Source organism: Eublepharis macularius, chromosome 13 (genome assembly GCF_028583425.1).
Source record: "Eublepharis macularius isolate TG4126 chromosome 13, MPM_Emac_v1.0, whole genome shotgun sequence".
Lineage (NCBI taxonomy): Eukaryota > Metazoa > Chordata > Lepidosauria > Squamata > Eublepharidae > Eublepharis > Eublepharis macularius.
The window spans coordinates 45,044,656-45,067,500 of NC_072802.1; the positions used below are offsets into that span (position 1 = coordinate 45,044,656).

Below are 22,845 nucleotides of genomic sequence, written 5' to 3' on the forward strand. Positions count from 1 at the left end.
GTGGGGAGAGGATGGAAGTTTTCACGTGGCATCTAGCCAGAGTTCTCTCTCAATCTCCATTAATTTCTCTCCTTGCTACAGTCTCCTTCTCACATGGCTTTTGTCTATGCAGATCCCATATCATTTTTGGTGGTCAAAGGTGACCCACTTTCCTCTTTATCAGTAGAAAAAGCTGGTTTTAGAAGGGCCCAGAAAACTTTTACTTAATAATGTAGGTGCCTGAGCTTAATAATAATAAAAATTTAACTCTGGTGGTCACTTATAATTTGCAAAATTTCACATTTTGAAAGGAAAATCCAGCTAAAGCAAAAACAGGGAGTCCATGCACCTATGTCCAATTGATTTTTATTTGGGATGTGGGTGTTCTGGCTGTGGCAGGCACTCAGAGGATAGGCTGGGTGGCCTGGGCAAGATGCGGGGGGGAGTGGGAATCCTACTTCCTCCTCTTAACTTTTCTGATACTCACTTTTCCTAGTGAGAGTCCCTCTTCCTGATCTTCCTGATCTCTCTTCTGCTCTTCTGCAGCCCAACACTATTTTGGCAAAGTAATTTCAAGCAAATGGAGACCCTAATGAAGACATTCTCATGCAGAGAATAAAAATCTCCAGTAAGAAACATGCACCCCATTGTACTAATTGGCAGTGCTGCCTCCTTTCTGTCACGGGATTCAGCAGGGTAAATTTGTGCAAAGCAGAGCTGCACCCCACTTCCCTGGCCACTAAAGTCTGAAACGCACCCTGCAAATCCCTCCGCCTTTTTACTAACATCCAGCTTGATGGTTGTGGGGATTTAAAGCTTGCTTGGTGTTCTAGGGTATTTTGGTTGGCTGTAACAAAAGGAATGACACAACTGTGTTGTTTTTGTAATTTTATTATTAGGTTACCTACCATTGTATGAATGTAGAAGCCACTGTTTTCAGTTATCCCTATCACCCCATAAGTAGGCAGCTGGGTCCATCAATCCATCCCTCCGGTGCCATCAGTGGCCAGCTAGATGTTGCGGGACACTTCAAGTTACGGTGACCTGCCCAGACATGCAGGAAATGGAGGTTCTCGTAGATCGTGAAGGGCATCTTCCCCCTGAGTTCGCCTTACCAATGAATGCAAGAGGGTGGAATGGCTTCTCATTCTGGAACGGCTCTCCTCTCTAGAAGAGCAAGATTTGGGCCTGGAGCTCCTTAAAGACCAACTAGATTTCTAGTTCGTTTCTTGACTCTCGAAAGCTCATGCCTTGGAAATTTAGTTGGTCTTTAAGTTGCTCCTGGACCCGCATCTTGCTCTTCTGCAACCCAACACAGCTACCCACTTGAAACTTTTCCATCTCTAGTTCTGCTGGTACGCAAAAGCAGCTCTGGGCGAGGCGGTGGCCGCTAGGGAGCGCTGTTCACCGCCCCGCCCCCGTTCTCGTCTCTGTGGTTCCTGCTCGGCCGCCATAGGCTGGCCATCGTGTCGGATATCCGCCTCGGAGCGGAAGTGGCGGCCCTTTTCTCAGCAGAGCGCGGCCATGGTAAGTATGTGGGCTTTGGTTCTCTTCTTCTAGGATCGGTCGCCATCTGCGATGCTGTCCCGAGCGGGGCGCCCCGGGTTGCGTCCCAAGTAGCGGTCGACTCTTCCCCACTGGGGGCTACCGATATGGTGAGGGGGCGTCCTCTGGCGCTGGCGCTGTAGCTATGGGGCCTAGACCCGGCCTGAGTCGACACAGCGCCCTCTCCCTCATCCCCGGTGGGCCTTGACTGCTGAGATGCTGCCTCCTTGGGCGGCTCCGGATTCGTTTCCAAAAAACTGGATTAGATAAGGATAAGGGAGGAGCTGCGGTATTGCAGTGGGAGATATTCCGATGAGGTATGGAAAGTTTCTCATTCGTTAACCGTGCGGTGAGGTTGCACGTTGATTGAGGGGAGGGGGTCCCATTCATTTAAGCACAACAGCCTTATGAGGTAGGGTCGGTAGAGAGCCGAATCTTTATGCGTTACACAGCTTTGTGTAACAGTAGGCTTGAGCATCTAGAGTAGAATCTAGGAGACCTAAGTTCAGATCTCTCTGCTGTGAATCTAGTTTGTTGGCTTTAGTCAGTCTAATCTAGATCACCGAATTATTGAGAGGATGGTGTGGTGAAGAGGATTTATGCCACCCTGAGTTGTTTAGAAAAATCTTAGGATATATATATATTTAACAAATTATTATCCACATATGATGAAATGTATTTTGGCAGAGGTTTACAAAATCTGCTGTAAAACTGTTTTACTCTTTAGGGTGCCGTAAGGCTATTAGTTACTTTGACTGCTCCTCAGGAATTAAGACACATTGATTCTCTGATGTAACTGGCATCTGTGGGTGGCACTTCTTTTTACCACAGCAAGGATGTAATTTTTCTTCTGCTTCTCTTAGGCTCGTGGACCCAAGAAGCACCTAAAGCGTGTCGCGGCTCCAAAGCACTGGATGCTAGATAAACTGACGGGAGTCTTTGTAAGAATATGTCACTTTGCCTTTATTTGCAAAGGAAGGGTCATCTATTTGAGTTGAGTTAGGCTCTTTGAAAACCATCCCAGTTTGCAAGGGGGGGGGGGGAGAACTTACTTGCTCCCTGAAGTTGTTGCCTTCTTTCCTGTTGGGTCTTGCTGTTGTCCCTCCTAACTGCAATTTGCCACTGAAATGCATTCATCTTCTTAAACCTGCATTTGTGGGTTTCACTGTTAACTGCAAAAAAAAAAAGTCACTGTGACTGGAACTTTGGTCCAGTTCCAGGTAGTGATTAATTTAAATATTTGTACCATGCCTCTCTTCTTGCCTCAGAATGGCTTGGCAGCTGCAATTATATTTAATGTTTTGTCTCTGGGCACATTGTTGATGTCTAGAGCTTCAGTTTGCTTTTGCTTGAAGGCTGCAGTTCTGGGTTTTCACATTTTTGAAGATTTAAATGCTATTTTATCGTTCTGTCCCAAGCTTGGCTCTGTGTTGATTCATGCAAGGAATGAGTTGTATAAGATGTCCATCCCTGCAAAAATATTTGTCTAAAATTGGAGTGGTATATGCATGCACCTTGTGATTGAGTCTTTGGATGGACAGAAAGCTCTTCGTTACTCTTCTGTATGCCCAGTTTAGGTAGACCCAGTACAGCAGGTCTAGGCTGACCTTCGTTTTCATTTGTAGAAGGTTGTTGCTTATGAACATCTGTGCTTTCTGCAGAGTTGCTGCCCTCCCTTCACCCTCGTATCAGTAGAGAGTTTTCTGGCAGCATTATGCTTGTGTTGCTACTAAAATGGAGACTGATGCAGACCTGGAGTGCATATTAGGGTTTAGTGTAGTGTCCACTTAGGAAGCTAGTGCAGGCTAACATTGGAGAGAAGACTGCATTACACTGGAGTGACAACTGACAGTGCTTTACACATAAAGCATCTGTTGGAATGATCTTATAGAAAGAGTCTTGATTGGAGTGAGCGCAGCTATTGTAGCTGTTCAAAGAGAACTGAGACCGAGACGCAGGGGGCGGGGGGAGAATACCTGATCCTGACTGTAGTTCGTATCTTATAAGATCTACCAATCTAATAGCATATTAGAAAGTTTAACTTTAAATAATTGTATTATGAAGGGAATTCAATACTTGTAGTTGTAGTTTGTGTTCTTATGTTGTTTTTTCCCTTCCCCCTTGTTTCCTTTTTCCTTTTTTTGTTTGTAGTTTTGATGTTAGTAATTAAAATAAAAAAATTATATAAAAAAAAGAAAAGAAAGAGTCTTGATTGTGGACCAGATCCTTGAACTTCATACACAATGAAGGAGCTTAGAGGAATACCGCTAATCAGATCCTTTCGAGAGAGGGAACGGGGTATCCTTGTGAAGGAGTGCTGGTCCCAGACGTACTCAGTGGATTCCTTGCTTTTGCGAGGTAGCTTTGTTGGAAAACGATAGCTTGTTCCTGACTGTGGCCTTTGTTTCTAGGCACCTCGTCCATCAACAGGTCCCCACAAACTAAGGGAGTGCCTCCCACTCATCATCTTCCTCAGGAACAGGCTTAAGTATGCCTTGACTGGTGATGAGGTCAAGAAGATCTGCATGCAGAGGTTTATCAAAATTGACGGCAAAGTCCGCACTGATATCACCTACCCTGCTGGCTTCATGGGTGAGTAGAGATGGAACTCTGGGCACCAACAATGCCAGGATCGGTAAAGAAGTAGCCAGATTGGGGCAGACCAGGAGTACACTCTTTCCCTGGACTGCTGTGATAGTTACTGAACTTGGGCATAAGTTCAGCACACACTTGGGTAAAGAAGGAAAGTATCCAGCTTAGTTTGGAAACAATCAACCACTTCGTTCTGTTTTGCAGATCCATTTGTGAAGAATGGATTTGGATTAATTGCAATAAGTGATGCAGAGGTTCCATAACTGCTACCTGGTGTGCTACAGTACTGTGCGTCTGTCAGTAACCTAGTCTGATGTTTTCAGTGGACTTGATGCTTTTGATTATGAAAGCTAGGCAGTGTCTCTGAAACCCTATTTAGTTTTGGACGTGCTGTGGGAAGCGCATTTCTCTCAAACTGTTCTGAAGGTGTGTCAGCAGAGGATTCCTCAAAGCCTGCCTTCTGTCCTTTGGGGGAGCATCTCCCTTTTTGCAGTTTCTTCTGGAGGTGTGCTGTATATAACATTAATAACAACAACATTCGATTTATATACCGCCCTTCAGGATGACTTAACACCCACTCAGAGCGGTTTACAAAGTATGTCATTATTATCCCCGCAACAACAAACATTTGGTGTTCTGAATGAGTGCTGTGTCAGAGCCATATCTGCTGTCAACTTTCTGAAGGGATTGAGACCTTTGGGGTATGTTTTGCTGACTTGTATGTTCCTCTTCAGATGTAATCAGCATTGAGAAGACAGCTGAACACTTTCGCCTCGTTTATGACACGAAAGGCCGCTTTGCTGTTCACCGAATCACCCCAGAAGAGGCAAAGGTAAGTCCTTGGCCTCATCAGTGCTTGGGATAATTTGGCTGCCATGGGGTGCAGTGGTCTTGGTACCTCTAGCCATTTTGCCATCTCTAAAGTGATGAGTCTGCAGGAAAGAGCTTGGCTTCCACTGAGGATTCTTGGTTTTCCTCTGACAGTGGGTGGGTCACAATGAGTGGGTCACATTTTCTGTCTGTAAAAAGTGAGGGCTCCCATCATTGGCTGAAGCTGATGTCCTAGACTCACAGTGAGAGCAGTCTTACAAATTATTAAAAAGTGGACAACTAGAACGTCTTGCCCAGCGATGGGGCCTTCCTGCATAAGGTTCTTGCTTGTTGCAGTTATCCCTTTCGTTTGTTTTTGCAGTACAAACTGTGCAAGGTGAGGAAGATCTTTGTAGGTACCAAAGGGATTCCTCACCTCGTGACTCATGATGCCAGGACCATCCGCTACCCAGATCCCCTCATCAAGGTGAATGACACCATCCAGATTGAGCTGGAAACAGGCAAGATCACAGACTTCATTAAGTTTGATACAGGTTTGTTTTGCTGTTTTGTTGAAGGGAATTCTCTGGTTGAGGGTGATTGGGGCAAGATCAGAATTGATGGTCTGTAAGCCACAGCTGGGTAGCTGTGTCTTAGAAAATCTTTGAGGGGGGGGGCAGCGGCAGAGCCTTGTCTTGTGCCAGGTGTGAGTGCCTGAGTGAAAGCCAGCAAGTAGCAGAAGGCGGAGGATATGAGGTGAAACGTGCTGTGTGATTATTGGCTAGGTTTAGTCTTCACTTAAAGATGGGCTGTGTGCATGGCATGTTCTGATCATTTGCTCACCTTCCCAACCACAGGCAACTTGTGCATGGTGACTGGTGGAGCTAACTTGGGTCGTATTGGTGTGATCACCAACCGGGAGAGACATCCTGGTTCATTCGATGTGGTTCATGTGAAGGATGCAAATGGCAACAGCTTTGCTACCAGGTTGTCCAACATCTTTGTTATTGGCAAGGTAAGAGATTTTGCTGAAAGGAGGGAGGTAGAGGCTTTTGGCTTGGCACCTACTTTGTTCCACAGGTACAGTAGCCACAAAGCTGTATTGGAAGTTCATTGACAAAACTGACCTGCTATGGAGGCTGCGTTCTTTAGTGCATGGCAGAGTTTTCTCTGAGCTCAGTGAATGTGCTTCTAGTCTCTACATAGCCAGCAGGAATGGTTGCAGCGATTGGGGAGGGAATCCCCAGGAGAGTTTATTCTGAAGTGAGGAGAGCTGCTGTTGATAACACGTATGGTCCATTTGGATCTCAGTGGTGGGGGCAAATCCTGTTCTCTGAGAAAGGTGTAGGGTCAGGGGTTCCAGATGTTGACTTCTCACCTTGTTGCTCTAGGGTAACAAGCCTTGGATCTCTCTTCCCCGCGGAAAAGGAATCCGTCTCACCATTGCCGAAGAGAGAGACAAGAGGTTGGCAGCCAAACAGAGCAGTGGCTAAGCCCCTCGAATGATGGCACAGAGACCCACCCAAAGTTCCTTTGACAAATAAAACTTTTTCCAAACATTGCTTGGGACCTTTTTTCCCTCTCCTAGAGCATTCTGGTCTTGGTCACAGGGTTTGAGATAGAGGTGCACCTCAAATGGTAAAACTATTTGTTTGACTCAGTTAGAAACTGGTGTTTCATTCACTTTGGCAAACTGAATCCTTGCTGCTGGGATATGGCCAGTCAAGGGTTGCATGTGATGTTACTGAAAATAAAATTCATGCAGTAGAATCCAGTGTCATCAGTTGTGTCTAAGTCAGTGTCTGATGACATAGTTCTGTATGGTTTTGTCTGTATTTTGCAGATTATTATGGGCTCCTGGCTACACCAAGGCTAGGCAACCTATAGCGTAATGGAAGATTTTGCTTGGCACATACAGCAACCAGGGCAAGCTCCTCAAGCCCTGGCAGTGGCATTGGGGGCTAGTATTACAAGCAAGGGGAAAGTGTAGCTTGTATTTATTTACTTCATTTATGCCCCTGTCTTTCTCCCTAATAGTGCACAAAAGTTTACGTTACCAACTCCAATTTTATCCTTACAACAGCCCTTTGAGGTAGGTTAGGCTGAGTGTGTGATTAGCCTGTCACCGAGCACGTTTCCATGGCAGAGTGGGGATGCAGACTTGAGTCTCCCAGACCATAGTCTGACGTTAACCACTGCAAAACACTGCCCATCATAACCTCCCACATTTATACAGTTGGATCCAAGGTGATGCTGCTCGTTAAGAGAGGGGGGCCCTACTGCTTCTTGCCACCTTTCATAAGTGCTTTGTCAGTTGGTTACCAGAAACTTTGATGACTATGTATTTTGGACAAATACTTTACTCATTCTTGATCCTTAGCTTCAACCAATCCTCATTCGTAGGCGTGGGAAACTCGTAGAACAGTTGTTCAGATATGTATTGCCCATATGACTTAACTAATCAATCTACAATTGAAGTGGCTGAGTTTGTTTTATTCACAAAAGGGCTGGGGACATAGTATGCAAGGAAATTGGACTTTCAGGCTTCTCTCCATTGGAAAAGGGCAGTGATTTGGGGGCATATAAGGTGCCAAAATTACAGGAGTTGGGCAAAGGAATCAGATTGATGACTGGGAAACCTGCAGTGGTTAAAATGCAGTAGCGTGATTGTTGGCTGCTTCTGACAGATGAGTCACCTTGAGTGAATCATATACTAGAGAAATGGGGTGTTTTTTTTGCCAAACTATCCACACCAGTAGGAATTTTAGGCAACATCTCTTGACAAGCCACAGCTTGAGACTGGGCTCTTATGCCTCTATGATGCAAACAGGGAAGGAGGTGCTGTGTGGCCTCGGCCTCAAAGTAGAGTATGAGGGGTGGTCAGGTGATCATCGCACTACTGCCTCAGAGCCCATGAAGGATGAGGTTTGCTCCTATGAATGAGGGTAGGCGGTGCAGCACTAGCCACAGCAGCATACAGCATTGCCCCTTGTAACCAGCTTCTGGCTGCTGGTACATTACAGAAGCCCCGTGGGGTGTCCAAACTGGCCTTCAAAGCAGCTTTTACATAGTTCCACTTCCTTTAGGTGCTTTCCAGGTCCAGGCTTTGGAGCAGGTAACAAGTCTCCAAGTGTTCAGAGTCCCATCTGTGCTCAGTTGCAGGTTGCAAGCCCTCGCAGGGCAAGCTGTTTTCCTCACTTCCACAGCCGCTGTCCTCGCCTGTCAAGAAGAATAGTCTCATTGAAACAGTGCTCTTGATGGGCCTCTTGATTGCTGGGCTGATATGCTGCAGGTGGGGATAGGGCTTGGTTGTGCTTTGAATAGGGGGTGCTTCTAGTCCTCAAGAAGCTGAGGTTTCTCAGGTGGCAACAAAGGGAGATGCAAGTTACAGCCAATCCTGGGAGGAGTCGCAATAGAATGATTTGGAGTCTGGGGTGCAGGCTGTCTGGTGTATTGGTGGGTGTAATGAGTAGTAATGCTGGGCCCTCATGGGTGTGTGACAAGGCACAGGCAAAGGTTTCTTGCTTTTTGTAGGGAGTGGAACAGGTGACTGGAATTAAGCCAAATATGTGGAGATGTGTGTTTGTTTCTTTGCCCAGTCCAAATCCAGGGTTCCTCACCCACCTTACCTCTGTACAGGTGCAGCTTGCCCAGAGGAGAGGAGGATTTGGCCTCCTGTGGATTATGCTGGAGATCATTCTCAGCTTCCTCCAGTTCTTCCTCGGAGTCCTCAAAGTCCTCTGGATAACTGGTCAGCCCCCATTCATCAGAGTCTGCAGGAACAACAGGAGATTTTCTTGGCATCAGTGGGCCCCAGGGGGAGGTTTAGTGGGTATCATTATAGTGCCCCCTTTCCTCTGTCCAGCAATCAAACCCCATGCATAGGAGAAGGGAAACTAATCACTGCAGATTGCAGTGTGGGTCAGTTTTGCAGTGGGTACACCTATGCTGCTACCACCTGCCCAGCAGGTGAACATCTGGGAGTAAAACAGTCGGGTTGGAGGGAGCTGCCTCTGTTGGGCATTACAGGGACAGCCTAGTTGCCCATTCCAACAGCTATTAAAATGGTTGAAGGGAAACTTTTGGAAAACAAGTGGGACTTGACATGACAGTACTTTGCCCAAGGAAGCATGGCTTCTGTCCCCCCACTCCCCCACCTCTGTCACAGAAGCTTGCTGGGTGACTTTGGCTAGTCACTCTCAGCCTAACTTACTTTGCAGGGCATAAGCTTTCAAGAGTCAAAACTCCATCAGATATGAAGGTGGCTGATGAAAAGACTCTTGAAAGCTTATACCCTGAAAATCTTGTTGGTCTTGGTGCCACGGACTTGAATCCTGCTGTTCTACTGCAAACTGCAAAAGTTAACCACCTGAAACTACCTTGCAGGGTTGACTGCTATTGTGAGAATAAAATGGAGAAGGATGTTGCAAGTTGTTTGGCAACGAAAGTGGGCAAAAGTGTGTAAGGCAGGGATCACCAACTCTTCTGAAAAAGCATTTTGATTCTTGATTATCTTGCCTCAGTCATCAAAGTCTCCAGGCCATGTGGGACTACCCTACTTTTCTCTTTAACTCTGATCTGTTGGTGATCTGCTAAACCTTCACCCACTCTTACCAGTCTCGGTTGGCGTCTCCGTGATCTCTGTAGTATCTTCCTCTGAACTGCTGCTGATTGTGGAGTTGCTTGAGGTTTCAAAGTCTTCTGAGTAATCGGAGCCACTGCTTGGGATGCTAGACGCATCGTCTGGGTCGTGGTGTTCAGTATGCTGTTGGTGAGCACAAAATGGGATAGATCCTGCCAGGGGGTCTTTTTCATCTGCATAGTCCTGTGGCTCTGGCTGGTGCAATCCAGGTGGGCCGAGACTACTACCATCTCCATCATGTGATGCTTCCCAGGGTGGCTTGTTCAAGATTTCTTGATAGAGAAGGAAGAGTCTGAGGTGCTCCTGAACATATGGGGTGTTGAGGATGTTGCCAGCACTGGGCCTCTCCTCTGGATTCTTCTTCAGGATGACTTGGACCAAGCTGTGGAGAGGTTCTGAGTAACACTCTGGCACAGGGGCATAGTCTTCTTTCACAATCTTATTAAATAAGCTACCCAAACTCAGGCCGATAAAGGGGGGCTTCAGTGCACACAGCTCAAAAAGAACACAGCCCATTGCCCAGACATCAGATTTGGAGCTGTAGGGCACATCCTTGCAGAGCTCAGGGCTCAGGTAATAAGGGGTGCCCACAAAGGTACTTGCCATATCCAGAGTGCTATCCATGACCTTGGAGATGCCAAAGTCACCCAGTTTCAGCATCCGTGTACTTGTGAGGAACACGTTGGACGCCTTGATGTCTCGATGCAGGATCTTCAAGGAGTGGATGTACTGGACGGCCATAGCGAGCTGCACGAACCATTCCATAATAGTGGCCTCAGGGAAGTAGCCCTCTCTCTTCATCTTGATGTGCACATCCAGGGATCCGCTGTCACAGTAGTCTTGGACTATGAAGACGTGCTCCTGCTCTGCATCGAAGAAGTGGTCATGGCATGCCACCACATGGGGATGCTGGAGGGTGCTCAAGATGGCCACCTCCTGCAGCACAGCTTCCTTGCTCTGCAGCCTCTTGTTTGGGTTCATCTTGACCTTCTTCACTGCAAACAGCTGCTTTGTCCTCGTGTTCCTCATGAGAAAAACCTCCGCACTCGCACCTTGGCCAATCCTGAGGATTTTCTCGTAGCTCTCCATTCTCCCTAGGAGAAACAGCATGTCAGGTGACCATGGTTGGGAGCCGTCTCCGCTGTCCCACTGCCTCCCTTTGGGCTACTGGTCTGGAGGACGGAAGGGAGGACAGCTGGGTGGGGGTACAGGGGGAGGGGGCCTCCAGAAGGAGGAGCTTCTTATGCCATCATCTTGACTTTGGCTTGGACCAGAGTGAGAACAGCAAGGCCGTGTCATTGGCTGAGGACAGGGATCCTGCGGAAGAGGCTGCAGCTGAGCAACCAGGGACCAGTACGACATCATAGAAAAGACTATGACATTAGGACCCCTGATGTTCTCTAGGCTGCTGTGTCAAGGCTGCTGCTACGGGGTAGAGAAAAGGGTGCAGGAGGCCTGATTTGCACCTCTGTTCTTTGGGATTGGTGGGTGCGACTCCATCATATAAGGCTAAATAAATGTATGTATTTAAGACATGCAGAGGGCAGCTAGGCAGCCACAGTAGTAAGCAGGATGCTGTGCTAGAGGGGCCTTTGGTTTGATCCTATAACGCAATGCCAGGATCACGTCACAAAGGTCAAGCAAGCTGTCCTATTGGAGCCACCATGACTTAGTTTAAGGTAGTTCTAGCCTCCGTTTCAAAAGGAAGCTTATAACAATTTTTAGCAATGAAGCCATAAAATCGCAGGACAAAATCAGCTGTATCAGGTGAACCAAAGATCTACAAAAAGCTGCCGTCCATAAGTACAGGTGGAAAACTCAGGTCACAGAACAAGACAAAAGGCAAGTTGTAATAAAAAGAACTCCATTAGCAGCTTCGAAATCAGAAGAAATGTGCTTCCCTGATGCTTGAAGCTTATCCTCATTTCCAATGTCACCAGCTGCTCACCCACTTTAGAGAGCCCTTTTAGGAGCTCTTCACATTCTGCTTTGGTTCTTGCCATCCTGGATAATTTGTTGCGATACACAACTTTGTTGCTCACCCCTCATACCATCTCTCTCTCCTAGATGGGCCCTGATTTGAATCCCTGTGGAAGCCAGGGGTGGATAGGGAAGCTAATATGGCCCATAAGCAAGCCCCACCGACCGAGTGGCCCCTGTGGCATTGCAAGCCAGTTCTCTGCGGGTCACTTTGCTCAGATCTGGGCAGTGATGCCAGCAACGGAAACAAGCTGACTTCTCTCATGGGTGTTGCTGTACAGTGGCCCCGGAAATGCTTGTTCCCCAGCGCAGTGACCCACCACGAACTTCCCCCTAAAGTGAAATGGGCTGCCCACCCCAGTCCAGGGCTTACTTCCCTCTACTGCCAGAACTTTCCTAGGGTTACCAACTCCTGGCTAGGAAAGGAGATTTGGGAGTAGAGGTTTGGGGAGGGACCTCAGCAGGGTATGATGTGACACAGTCCTCTCCCCAAAGCTGCCATCTTCACGGAAATGGGTCCCAATAATCTGGAAATTAGTTGTAATCCTTGGACATCTGGCCCTACCGGGAGGTTAGCAACCCTAACTTTCCATTTAGTCTCTGGGAAGAAAGATGAGATGTTAATGCAAGAATGAACATTCCTCTCCCAAGCTGCGAAAAGCCCCCACTCACGCTGCTATTAAAGACGCAAGAGTCGGCAGGCTAGTGCCAGTCCCGTGGGGCTACTGTGTCCCCGTACTGTACCTCCTGAGCTACGAAACCGAGCCGGGGGGAGGGGGGAGCTGACGCAGCAATTCCTTTGGCCCCGGGGCTGTTCGGAAGCGACGATGAATCGGTGCATGCAAAAGGGGTGGGGGTGGGGGGCTACTGCTGCTGCAAAGCCCCCCCCCCCGGCGCGGCCCCAGGCAGGAAGCGGGGGGAGGGGGGAGGAATGCCCTCTCTGGCCTTCACCTGGCTGGGCCTGCGGAAGAGCTGCAAAGCTTGGCCGGCCTTGAGCGTCTCTATGGCAACGCCGCTCGGCTCCCGGGAGCCAGTTACTCCAAGGCAGAAGCGAGAGGCTGGAGCGGGGCGGGGAGCGGAACAGCCGAGGCGCGCTTCGCTGGCCGTCAACGCCACCCACGACGAAGCTCTGTTTTTACTGGACTCCTTCTGCGTCGGCCGGGCTGGAGCAGCAGGGGCGAAGCCGTCCAAATTGGGCCGTCAGCATTGCAGTTGCAAGCCGCTCATGTGAACGACGCCTCCAGCCCAGAGCGCCTTCTCGAGCTGGCCACACCGCGGCGCTGTTTCCTCGCCGGTGCGGGGCCCAAGCCGGGCGGCCGGGCGGGCGGGGCTGCAGATGTTCGCCGGTGTTTTTCCTCTAGGCGGCCAAGGGTACATTGTGTTCGCCTGCAAGCCCGGCCTGCGGTCCGGGGAAGGCAGCTGCGTTTCTGGGATCGCTCCCATCTGGCAAGGGGCATTGGGAGGCCAGAAGGATGCGCAGCCTTCCGAGCCGGAAGCGCCGTTTCCGGCTCCTGGCGGCATCTTCCGCAATGTCTCTGGTCCACGCCTGGCCGGGAGCAAAGAAAGGCAGCGAGGGGTTGCTGCCTCACAGGGCCCCTGGTCTTTTCGCAGCTGTATGATAGGCAGAAAGTTAGCAGGGAAAGAATTCTGTATTGCAAAGCAACCTGTTGCATTTCTGTCTGCAGACAGCAGCCTTGGGAGCAAGAATAGGCCTGCTGGCAGTGGGAATACTTGGCAGATGATGCCCACATCGGTTGGGAATGGATAGTGAACCAAATAGTGGGTATCAGCACTCTGGAAGCTTTGTTTCCCCAAGGACGTGGAATCTGACCCTGGCCACTCCCCAGGCAGGGCCTTGAAGATAACAGCTGGTATCTTAGGAACCAGGCGCGGAGAAAGTTCATCCACCCCAAAGCAAAACAGGTGAAGAAACAATTTCACATTGTCCCTGCCAAGGAAATGGTACAGGCTGTGCCACTGCAGCCCTTGTGAAAGATACCTGGTGAGAGTGTTTGACGTGTGGTCCATGAGATGATGTCCGTTGCATCTAGTGATATTTGGACTCAGCAACTTCTCACCAGCAGACCCCAAAAATCTAGTTATTATAAAACATTAGCTGTGAGAAGCAAAAAGCCATAGCAGGGGAAATAGAAGCGCTATTCCATGGACATCCCACGTGCTCTGACAAAATCTTCAGTCACTAGCGTACTGAGGGTTAAGTCTCAAAGCTCAAAGGAACAAGACCTTATTTACTTTGCCCTGCTGAAGCCCTGGGGGCAGCTGCTGCCTTTTGCTGGGGCTGGGCTGCCATTTTGAGATCTGCAATCCAGTATATGCTGGGTACAATACTGATGAATCGGGTCTGCTTTTCTCTTTGATCTCGAGAGTTTTCTAAGAATGTATTCTGTGGGCTCAGCAAGGCACGAGAAGAAGTGCATGTTCTGCCTGGGTGGGGAAAGTAACTTGGTGGCTGCACACATCTATACATTCTGGTGTTTCTGGTACCTGGTCTGCTCCCCCTCTAAAGTTCAAGGGCAGCGCTTGAGGCTGGTAGGAAGGAGAGCAGCGTGTTTTCAGACACTAGCTGCCCTTTCACAAGTCTTGGCGCTGTTCAAAACAAGCTGGGAGAGGAGGAGGGGAACTCTGCTTTTGTGCTCAGGAAGTCTGCAGGGGTCTTGGCCTAGACAGGAGGACCTGATTTTCACTTGCTTCCCTGCCTATGAAGTTCCTCGTGGGTCAAGTTGTAGTTTCCCCAGCTTTGCTAAAATCATCCCAGTTGACGGGGCTTGATCCTGAAGGAGACTGCCCCATGCACAAGTCTTGGCCTCTTAACGATCAGTCAAAGCTGCAGACCACATTTGTGTGTCCCATAACAATTAAAATGAAGGCATCCCCATCTCCAGCTTGCCTGAGCCTTTATAGTAAAGGGCAGTGGTGAGGATCCAGAGGAGTTAGCCGTGTTAGTCTGTAGTAGCAACATAGAAAAGAGTCCAGTAGCACCTTTAAGACTAGCCAACTTTACTGTAGCATAAGCTTTCGAGAACTACAGTTCTCTTCGTCAGATGCATGTTTCCAGAGCTTTGGTGAGGATGTAGGTCTTGTTCTAGGTGTTAACATTTAGCTCAGCTAAGCATTTCCCTGGCAGACAGGTGGTGATCCCAAGGAAAATACTAACCACTACTCTGGATGAACCAAAGTCACAATGCCCACGGCTTATGAAAGAGGGGAGAATGATGTTGTTAGCCACTTTGGGGGAGAAAAATTGGGTACAAATATCTAAATAAATGAAACATTTCCTGACAAAACCCCACTGGCAGTGAAATAAGCCCCAGAGTGATTACTTTCTATGCCTGTGTGTGGTGTTTGAGCATTTCTCAAACTGTGGAGTGGCCAGCCTCAACTCACCCCAGCAAGCCCCATAGACCTGTCTTGTCCTTGCTGCTCCCAAAGCTTCCTCCTGGATCAGCAGGGATCTCTAGGAGCAGTAAGGATCTGCCCAAGTGAACCAGCCTGAGTCAACTTCAGCTGAAAGAGAAGCTAGAATGAGAGAAAAACAATATGACGGCAACAGAGAAAAATGTTCTCAGTTTTGCATTGTTATGTAACCAGACCCCAGAGGCAGGGGGAGATCGGAACACCCTGAAAATGTTGAGGCTTGTGGGCTTGGAGTCTGGAGCCAAAAGCCTTTGTGGCAGAAAGCAGGCTGCTTCTGATCACCGCGTTCTCTTTTCAACTTGCCTGTCTTTATATTACATAACAGGATCATATCATCCCACAAGATCGCTGTTTTAATTCAGCAACAACAGCAAACACAGTCTCCAACAAAAGTTTGGCACAAGTTTTTTTGCTGTCTCCGAAGTGTTCTCCCACAAGAGTGGGCTGGGCTGGATGGAATTCAGTTTGACGGCGCAGGCTTTTCCCGCTTTGCCCTATTTCTGCAATCAATGGTCATGAAAATGCACAGGTTCCAGTTGCCTGCAAATACATTAGACCATCAGAACCAGGAAGAGAGAGAGAGAGGCTGGGATTTGACAATTGACTCAGAGATGCTCTGGACAAAGTCAGGTGTTGGCTTTTTCACGTGTGCGAGTTTACATTGAAGATCAGGAGTTAATGTCAAGTTGTACTCAATAGGGCTGCTCTGGAACTTTTTTCTAATGCCCAAACCTCAACCCTGACATTTTAGCTACAAAAGAGCCCATCTGAGGATATACACAGTGTGGTATCGAATACCTCCCCTGCCCTGTATGCTTCTGTCTCTCTATATCTGGTATTAGGAGCAATGGGTTTCAGGCAGTGGAGAACTAAAAATTGCCTTCTATCCAATGCTATGGTTCTACGTTTAAAATCCCCATCAATAATTTCCCCATTCTCTAATCAATACATGAGTAGGTTCTCTCCAGGGTGGTAATATTACAGCACTGGTGGAAGAAGCAAGACTTACATGCATCACATATATATGGCTTGTGAGTTCAAGTGGTGCATGGCTGCCTGGCAACTTCCAGTCTGTTTGTGCATGGAAGGTGGGCTGGATGGTGTCCTCAAGGGGTAATCGAGCCACCCGTTATGTTCCATATTGTAAAGGACTGGCCTTAAAATCTGGCAGCCTCACCCATCCTTGCAGCACAAGCTTCTTCATGCAGCTGGGCACCTGCCTCTCCTGGAAAGTCAGTCCAGAGTGTGCTGGTAACCAAACAAGGTCATTGGTGACAGACATAGAATGCCTGAGCTGGGGGAGCAGCTGTGCTCAGTGGGGTTGTTTTCCAAACCTGGGTGTTTGGCAAGTCACAGCATTTCCCACCCCCTCTCACATTGGCAGGGGACATGTGGAAATGTACTAGTCTAGGTTCTGCTCTGATAACAGCAACGAGGCATGGGAAAGCCTGCCCCACCCCTTGGCACCCTCTGGAGGCTGCCATTCCAGCTGGAAACACCCTCCCAAGCACCTCGTTGCACAATCTGGAAGTTTAGCTGCATTGAGGACTTCTTGTTCTCCTGCTGAGTGTTTTGTTTGGAGTCACCCGGCTTTGCCTACTCGCCTCATGTGCAGAAAAGGTGCAGGCCTGGCCCTGCCTAGGGAGATGTGCTGGTGCACTCTGGGAAGGAGTTTCTCTGCAGAGATGCTGAACTGGCATGTTCAACAACAACAACAATAACAAAAGCTTCTTGTCCTGCTTTGCAAGCAAGATTTTCTGACATTTACAGTTCTGCAAGCGGGGGTGTCATACTCAGCCCAGGGAAAAATAGCTGTGTCCAGAATCCTGGCAACACAACATTTGCTTGAAGAGAACAGATCCATATGGAATTTGTCTCCTAAATTTGCAAACAATCCAGTTTTGGCTTAGTATTGTGGCACCAGTACTTGCATCTCTTGCTGTAAACATTGTCAGGCCCTTGACAAATTTCCTGTGTGCTTTTCATTAATATTCCTCTCCACAATTCACCCTTCTCAGCAAATTTTTCTGGTCATCACTATTATGCTGATAAGAATTTTGGGTTCTCATTCTACCTTTATTTGCAAAATATTTGATGTTTCATGCCAAACTTTTTTTTGTATTCTCAGAACATTCTGTGATATACGAAATCCATGATGCAGTGCACCCAGAGCAAAATATGCACATGTGGGGTGATCTACGAAGTCGTAATATTGCAAATCCCATGATGCAGTGCACCTAGAAGCAAAACATGATGTGCATAAAAACATCTGACTAATGCTAGTGATTAACAATATTTTTTCTTTTAAAAAATATTATCACTTTTTCCAGCCTTGAGACACTCAAAGTGACTCACATACCATGTCAATAAAACCATAAAACAATATCTTAAACAAGATAAAAGCACAGGAGCCATCTTTAATATCCAAATGGCAATTAAAAAAAATGTTTTCACTTGACAATTGACAGTCAAGTGGCACAGAGGGGAGTTTCATTAGGGAGCAAAATGGAAGGATACTGAAGATTAGAAACCTCGGTTTGTGGTTTGGGGTAGGGATTGAAACCATCTTTTCTACTCTTGGCCCCATATTGAGGTACTCTCAGTGGTGGCCCTACCCCATACACTTGGATCCTGGGGTTGACCAATATTAAATCAACCCAGGATATTCTGCTTGCTCGAATTCTGGCACCAAGGCCTAGACTTGCCAACTCTGGGCTGGAAATTTCCTGGAGATTTGGGGGTGGAGCCTGAGAAGGTTTTGCAGAGGAGAGGGAGCGCTGCAGAGCATATTGCCATAAAACCCACCCTCCAAAGCAGCCATTTTCTTGGGGAGGGGGCCTTCTCTGTAGTCTGAAGATCAGTTGTAATTCTGGGAGATCTCCAGGCATCATCTGGAAATTGGCAAGCCTTGGTTGGCTTCTGTCTGAGGACCATCCAGGCACTCCTCAGGAGTGAGAACAGGCTGTCCTTTCTCAGCCCAGATAACCAAGGTAAATAGATGAAGCCAGGAGCCAGGCGCTTCACTGGCTGGCAGGGGTGGGGAAATGCACCAGGAACATTCGCGTCAGGGGTTCTAGGCAGCTTTGGTGTCCTCAGCCTTTGCTTTGTCCCTGCTAATCCCTGGTTAAACATTGACCCCGAGTGCTGCCTCTTGGACAGCAGCAAGCACAGCATGTGCCGCACCTCTGCTCCTTGCAGCTTGCGAGTCCCCCACCCCCACCCCAATCTTCACGCCCTTCCTGTCCTCCAGGCCTACACTGGCCACTTGGCTAAACTCCCAAGTTGTGTGATAGGTTGGATCTTGAAAGTGGAAGGACAGGCTTAATATACTCAGTGACAAAATTAAAAGGTAGGTGGGTGGGTAGGAGGAGGCAGAGAACCAAGAAAAAGCTGAATGTAGCATTTGGTATAATTATAATTTGTACATGCAAGAAAGGTGCTCACTGAGGACTGGCATTACGGGTCTGGCTTTGCCACTTAAGTACTTTATGACAGCTTTTTGTAAAAGAAGATCAAAGGACAGCTGAGGTTGTCAACATGCTGAATTCTGTGCCAGACCCTCATTTATGTGCATGCACAATGAAATGAAGTTACATGCCTTGAATAAGATGTACAAGATAAGCAAACGGGTAAATTTGCTTCAATCTCAGCACAAACGCTGGGGCTTCTTGGATACTGAATGCAAGAGAAACACAGACTGTGCTGTAAACACTGAGGAGAGCCAGGGAGGTCCAAGCCTTGGATCCATTGCCTTCGTAGGCTGGGTGTCTCCCTTTGGCATTGGTCACACCTCAAAACACTGGGATTCATAACCACACCTATTAGTAATGGGGACATGGTGTGCATGGCTGTGCTGGTCACAAAGATGAGACATGCAAGAAACCCCAGGAAAGCCACGTTGTTTCCAACGCTCTGCCCCTCAGAGCTAACTCCCCCAAAGCCACAGAGATTTAGGCCTGGACCTATGCCCAGCGTTCTGTAGTCATGGATCTTGCATGCACAGGCCCTCTGATGGATAGGATTTCTAAGAACAACCTGAGGAAGAAATGTCTTGCCCCTTTAACACAGGTGGAAATGGGCCCTTGAAGCTTTTTATGGCATGGAGGTAAATAATACCACCAGGTGGATACAATCCCATTAAACCTCTGTTAAAGGGGCAGGATATCCAGCCGCCCCCCCCCCCCCGCCCGTCCCTTGGTTTTGACAACACTACCAGTATGGCTGGGATGTAGAGTGAAGAGAAGAAAAGCACAGCAGCAGGCCTACTTCTGCACTTCCCTTCAGCCTGGGGCTGTGGTTAAGGAGAATCAACCTCAGCAGATCATATCCCCCAAGCTTTGTCCCCAGGGATTCTTTAAGGAATTGGCTGTGGAGGAGGACAAGGGCACATCTCCTGAGCCCAAGGTCTTGCTTCAAGGAGGAAGGAGTCCCTATTGCTGCTTTAAAGGATCCTTGAGCAGGGGGGCAATTTCCCACCTTGTGAGGATTTTGCTGTATTGCTTGCAAGGAGAGCATTAGCCAGCCGGTTTGGAAATGAGTTGTTCTCAAGCTTTGTGGGAGCAAAAGCGGGGAGCAAGTTGTTCCCTGATGCCATGGAGCAGTTTTGTGTATCCTGAACAGCACAGGAAGCAAATGCATCTTGCAGTGATCATCTCTTGAGTCCTAAGTCAAACAGGAGAAAACCATCCCCTGGATGTCTCCTTTTAGCCTCCAACTGGGGAGGGGGCAGCTGAGCAGCTATTTTTGCAGATTCTTTGTTCTATCTCAGCACTGGTTCCATAGAACAGGAGTTGTGTATTTAGAAGCAAGAGGGGGAAAGTAGCAGAGCACCAACTAAAAGAGGGGGGGGGGTAAAACAGGCAGGGGACAGGAAATTGGCCTCCTTGATTCTCCCAGCTTATAGTATCCCGGAGATCCCGGGCCAATTCCAGATGACTAACCTGAAGGCGCTGCATGCCGCCATGTTCCGGATCGCGACAGGGAAAATGTGAAATATCGCGTTTTCTTGTGCGAGTTTGGTGTGACGTCGTGCCAAACTCGCGCAAGAAAATGCGATATTTCGCGTTTTCCCCGTCGCGATCCGGAACATGGCGGCATGCAGCGCCTTCAGGTTAGTCGTCTGGAATCAGCCCTGGAGGAGATAGTAATTTTCTAAAGACCTCCCTTGTGATTTTGCAGAAGAAGAGCCCGTTCAGTCTCCAGACTTGTAGGACCAACAAACATTAAGGGACACCCAGCAGATGTTCTGTCAGCTCAATGTATGCAACCACAGCATGACACTGGACTCACAAGCATACACTTTCAGGTCAGTGCTGCAAAGCTAACACAGCTGGGTGACAAATGTCCCCTGGCAACAAGCACCACCCTGGCAGAAGCCAAGCAAGCCAGCAGACATCACAGGCATGCACACATGGTGTGCCAATGATCCCCATTTCCTAGAAGCATAAAACAGCCAAACTTATCCCTGTGACCTGAACAGAAATACATAACAACTGTTCAAATAAGAAGGACTTTACAAGGACTTGCTGCCTCTGATAAGGCAGTTTCAGGTGGGTAGCCATGCTGGTCTGCAATCAAAGCATAAGATCCAGATTCAATAGCACCTTAAAGACCAATTAGGTTTCTGCAGTTGAAGAATAAGATCTGGGTCCAACCTTAAAGATCAACTAGATTTTTTTGGACCTAGATCTTACCCTGATAAGGCAGGACGTTCCGCTCTAGATGAGGCAAATCTCAGGACATCACAAGGGGAATGTGGTCCCACCAAGCCCCAGGAAGCCACTTCCAGAGCAATTTCCTTAGCCAGAAAGAGGTGGTCTCTCCATTGCCCTCTTTCTTCCCCACTCCAGCCATCTGCAGACTTTGCAGAATGGGATTTGCCTGCTTCCCCCTCATGCCACTCTCCTCCCTGGAATCTTGTTCCTGGGGGTCAGGAGATACTCAAGCACATGATAGGGGGCAAATATGGGTCTTCAATGAGAGGGAGAAATTGGCAAACGTTGCCACCCCTCACCCTCCACAAATGAAAACGTTGTTCCGTTGGAAGGCCTGTGCAGTTGGATGCATGTCCCATTAGCTCTCATGTGGTCCAGCAGCTGGTTTCTGGCCTTGATTTTTTCCTGAATTCTGCAGGATCATTGGTTTTGGGACTCCATTTTAATATGCTTCCATTCCCCAAATATAAAACACCAAGTTATGCTTAGAAATGTTCTGAAACATCTTCAGAGTCCTCCTAGCTTCAAACTGTGGTTCTCTTGGGCAATCCCCAAATATGACTGTTTTTCCTTTGCTTACCTTCAAGTACAAGCCAACCTGCAATTTTAAATGTGCTGATATCGAAATGAGTTGGCTTATTCAAATGAAGGCTGCCACCTTCTTTCTCCCTATCACAGAAAGAGAGCTTAAAAGGAGCTGAATAATAACAATAACAATAATAATGCTAGTCTGATCAGCAGCTGGCCGATGTCTCCATAAAAGAAGCTTAAAATAGCTCTGCACAGAAATCTCTCCTTTGCGGCCACCATCAGGGATGATCCAACTTCTCACAGGCTGCCAGAGGAAGCTGCTAAGCAGGGCTCCCTGCACCCCCCCCTCTCACGAAGGCAGCCTCCCAGCCTCCAGCCTTGGACAAAGAGGCCCCTGGAAGGTGCTGCTCCTTCTGCCTGGGTTGCAGCTGTTAAACTCTGAGCAGAGGCCCTGGATGAGCTAAGCAGCCTGTTGCACTTAACATCCTCCTCCATGTGTATAATTGATGGATCGTGTTCCCTATCATAACAGCCCTCGGAAGCGGGTCATGATTTTTGTATTGCAGGCATGCAATGGAGGCTAGGGAGGCTGGGCTTAGCCCTATTGGCTCTCACCCACCTAGCTGCAGTGATTAATCACAACCCTGGCTGTGTCGGGTCTCCACTTGATCAAATGGAGCGCAAGTGAATGGCAAGTGAACAGGGAGGAATACACGTGAGTCTGTTCACTTGCCAGGCAAGTGTCATTTGTCACTTGTAGAGCGGCCCCTAGTTTCTCCCTGCAGCTTTTCTTTTCTTCCAGTGCTGAAGTTCCATTGCACATTCATGATGGACATCTGTCTCATTTTGCCTTGGGTGGAACACAAGTGTCACACCACCTTTCTTTTCCAGCAGGGCTCTTGTGCCACTGATGACAGCCCTGCAAGGATAAATTTAGCAAATGTATCTTTCCCTATTGCTTTCCCCATTGCATCTTTCCCCCATTGCCTCATTGCTGCACCAGCTGCATTTCTGCCTTTTGTGCAGAAATCCATTCTTGGAGGGAGGAGGGGATGGTGGGAGAAGCCCCTGGTATTCTCAATGTGCCACAGAGATCTGGAAAGAAAAGCTGGGTTGCAGCACAACCAGAACCAAGCTTATGAGCTATGGCTGCCCTGCAATCCACTTTGTGTGCTCAGAGGAGCCCCCTCCCCCACGCTGCCCCATCCTAGGAGATTAAGGTCAGTAGGGAATGGCGTTCCAGAGAAAATGCTCTTACAGATGAGTGATGCTGGATTAGGCCATTGATCTGGAATACAGCTGTATGGACCAACACATCCTGCTTCATGTGTCCAGTATGACCACTATTGAAAGGGCCTAGCCATGTTCTTCTAGGGGTCGTGTGTTAAATTTATTCTCAGTTCTGGATGAAGTAGACAGTTTCAGATCAGTACATAACACACATATACATACAAATTCCTCTTCCCAAGCCCTACTTTCTGTGCCATCATCAGCATAAGTGAACCAACACAGAACCTGATCCATTCTGAAAAAATCTTTGTTGAAGGGCTGGATTTTACATCCAGATCCAAATGAACCAACCAGGCATCTTAAATCTGAGTTCTGTATTGAGTGACT

General features: G+C 48.1%; 2 protein-coding genes across 2 annotated transcripts; one reads left to right on the forward strand and one right to left on the reverse strand.

The window, feature by feature from the left end:
• Positions 1–1,469: 1,469 nt before the first annotated feature.
• On the forward strand, positions 1,470–6,487 carry RPS4X (ribosomal protein S4 X-linked). The gene is made up of 7 exons (XM_054996421.1): positions 1,470–1,506; positions 2,388–2,465; positions 3,936–4,116; positions 4,851–4,948; positions 5,309–5,480; positions 5,784–5,941; positions 6,318–6,487. Exons 1-7 carry the CDS (start codon positions 1,504–1,506, stop codon positions 6,417–6,419), a joined length of 792 nt encoding a protein of 263 aa, XP_054852396.1. The 5' UTR covers positions 1,470–1,503; the 3' UTR covers positions 6,420–6,487.
• A 942-nt stretch (positions 6,488–7,429) lies between these two features.
• LOC129341490 (uncharacterized) lies at positions 7,430–12,553 on the reverse strand. Its single transcript, XM_054996705.1, has 4 exons — positions 12,500–12,553; positions 9,541–10,662; positions 8,556–8,699; positions 7,430–8,145 (listed from the first exon to the last, which is right to left on the reverse strand). The coding sequence occupies exons 2-4, from the start codon at positions 10,655–10,657 to the stop codon at positions 8,009–8,011; spliced, it is 1,398 nt and encodes a 465-aa protein (XP_054852680.1). The 5' UTR covers positions 10,658–10,662; positions 12,500–12,553; the 3' UTR covers positions 7,430–8,008.
• Positions 12,554–22,845: the final 10,292 nt, after the last annotated feature.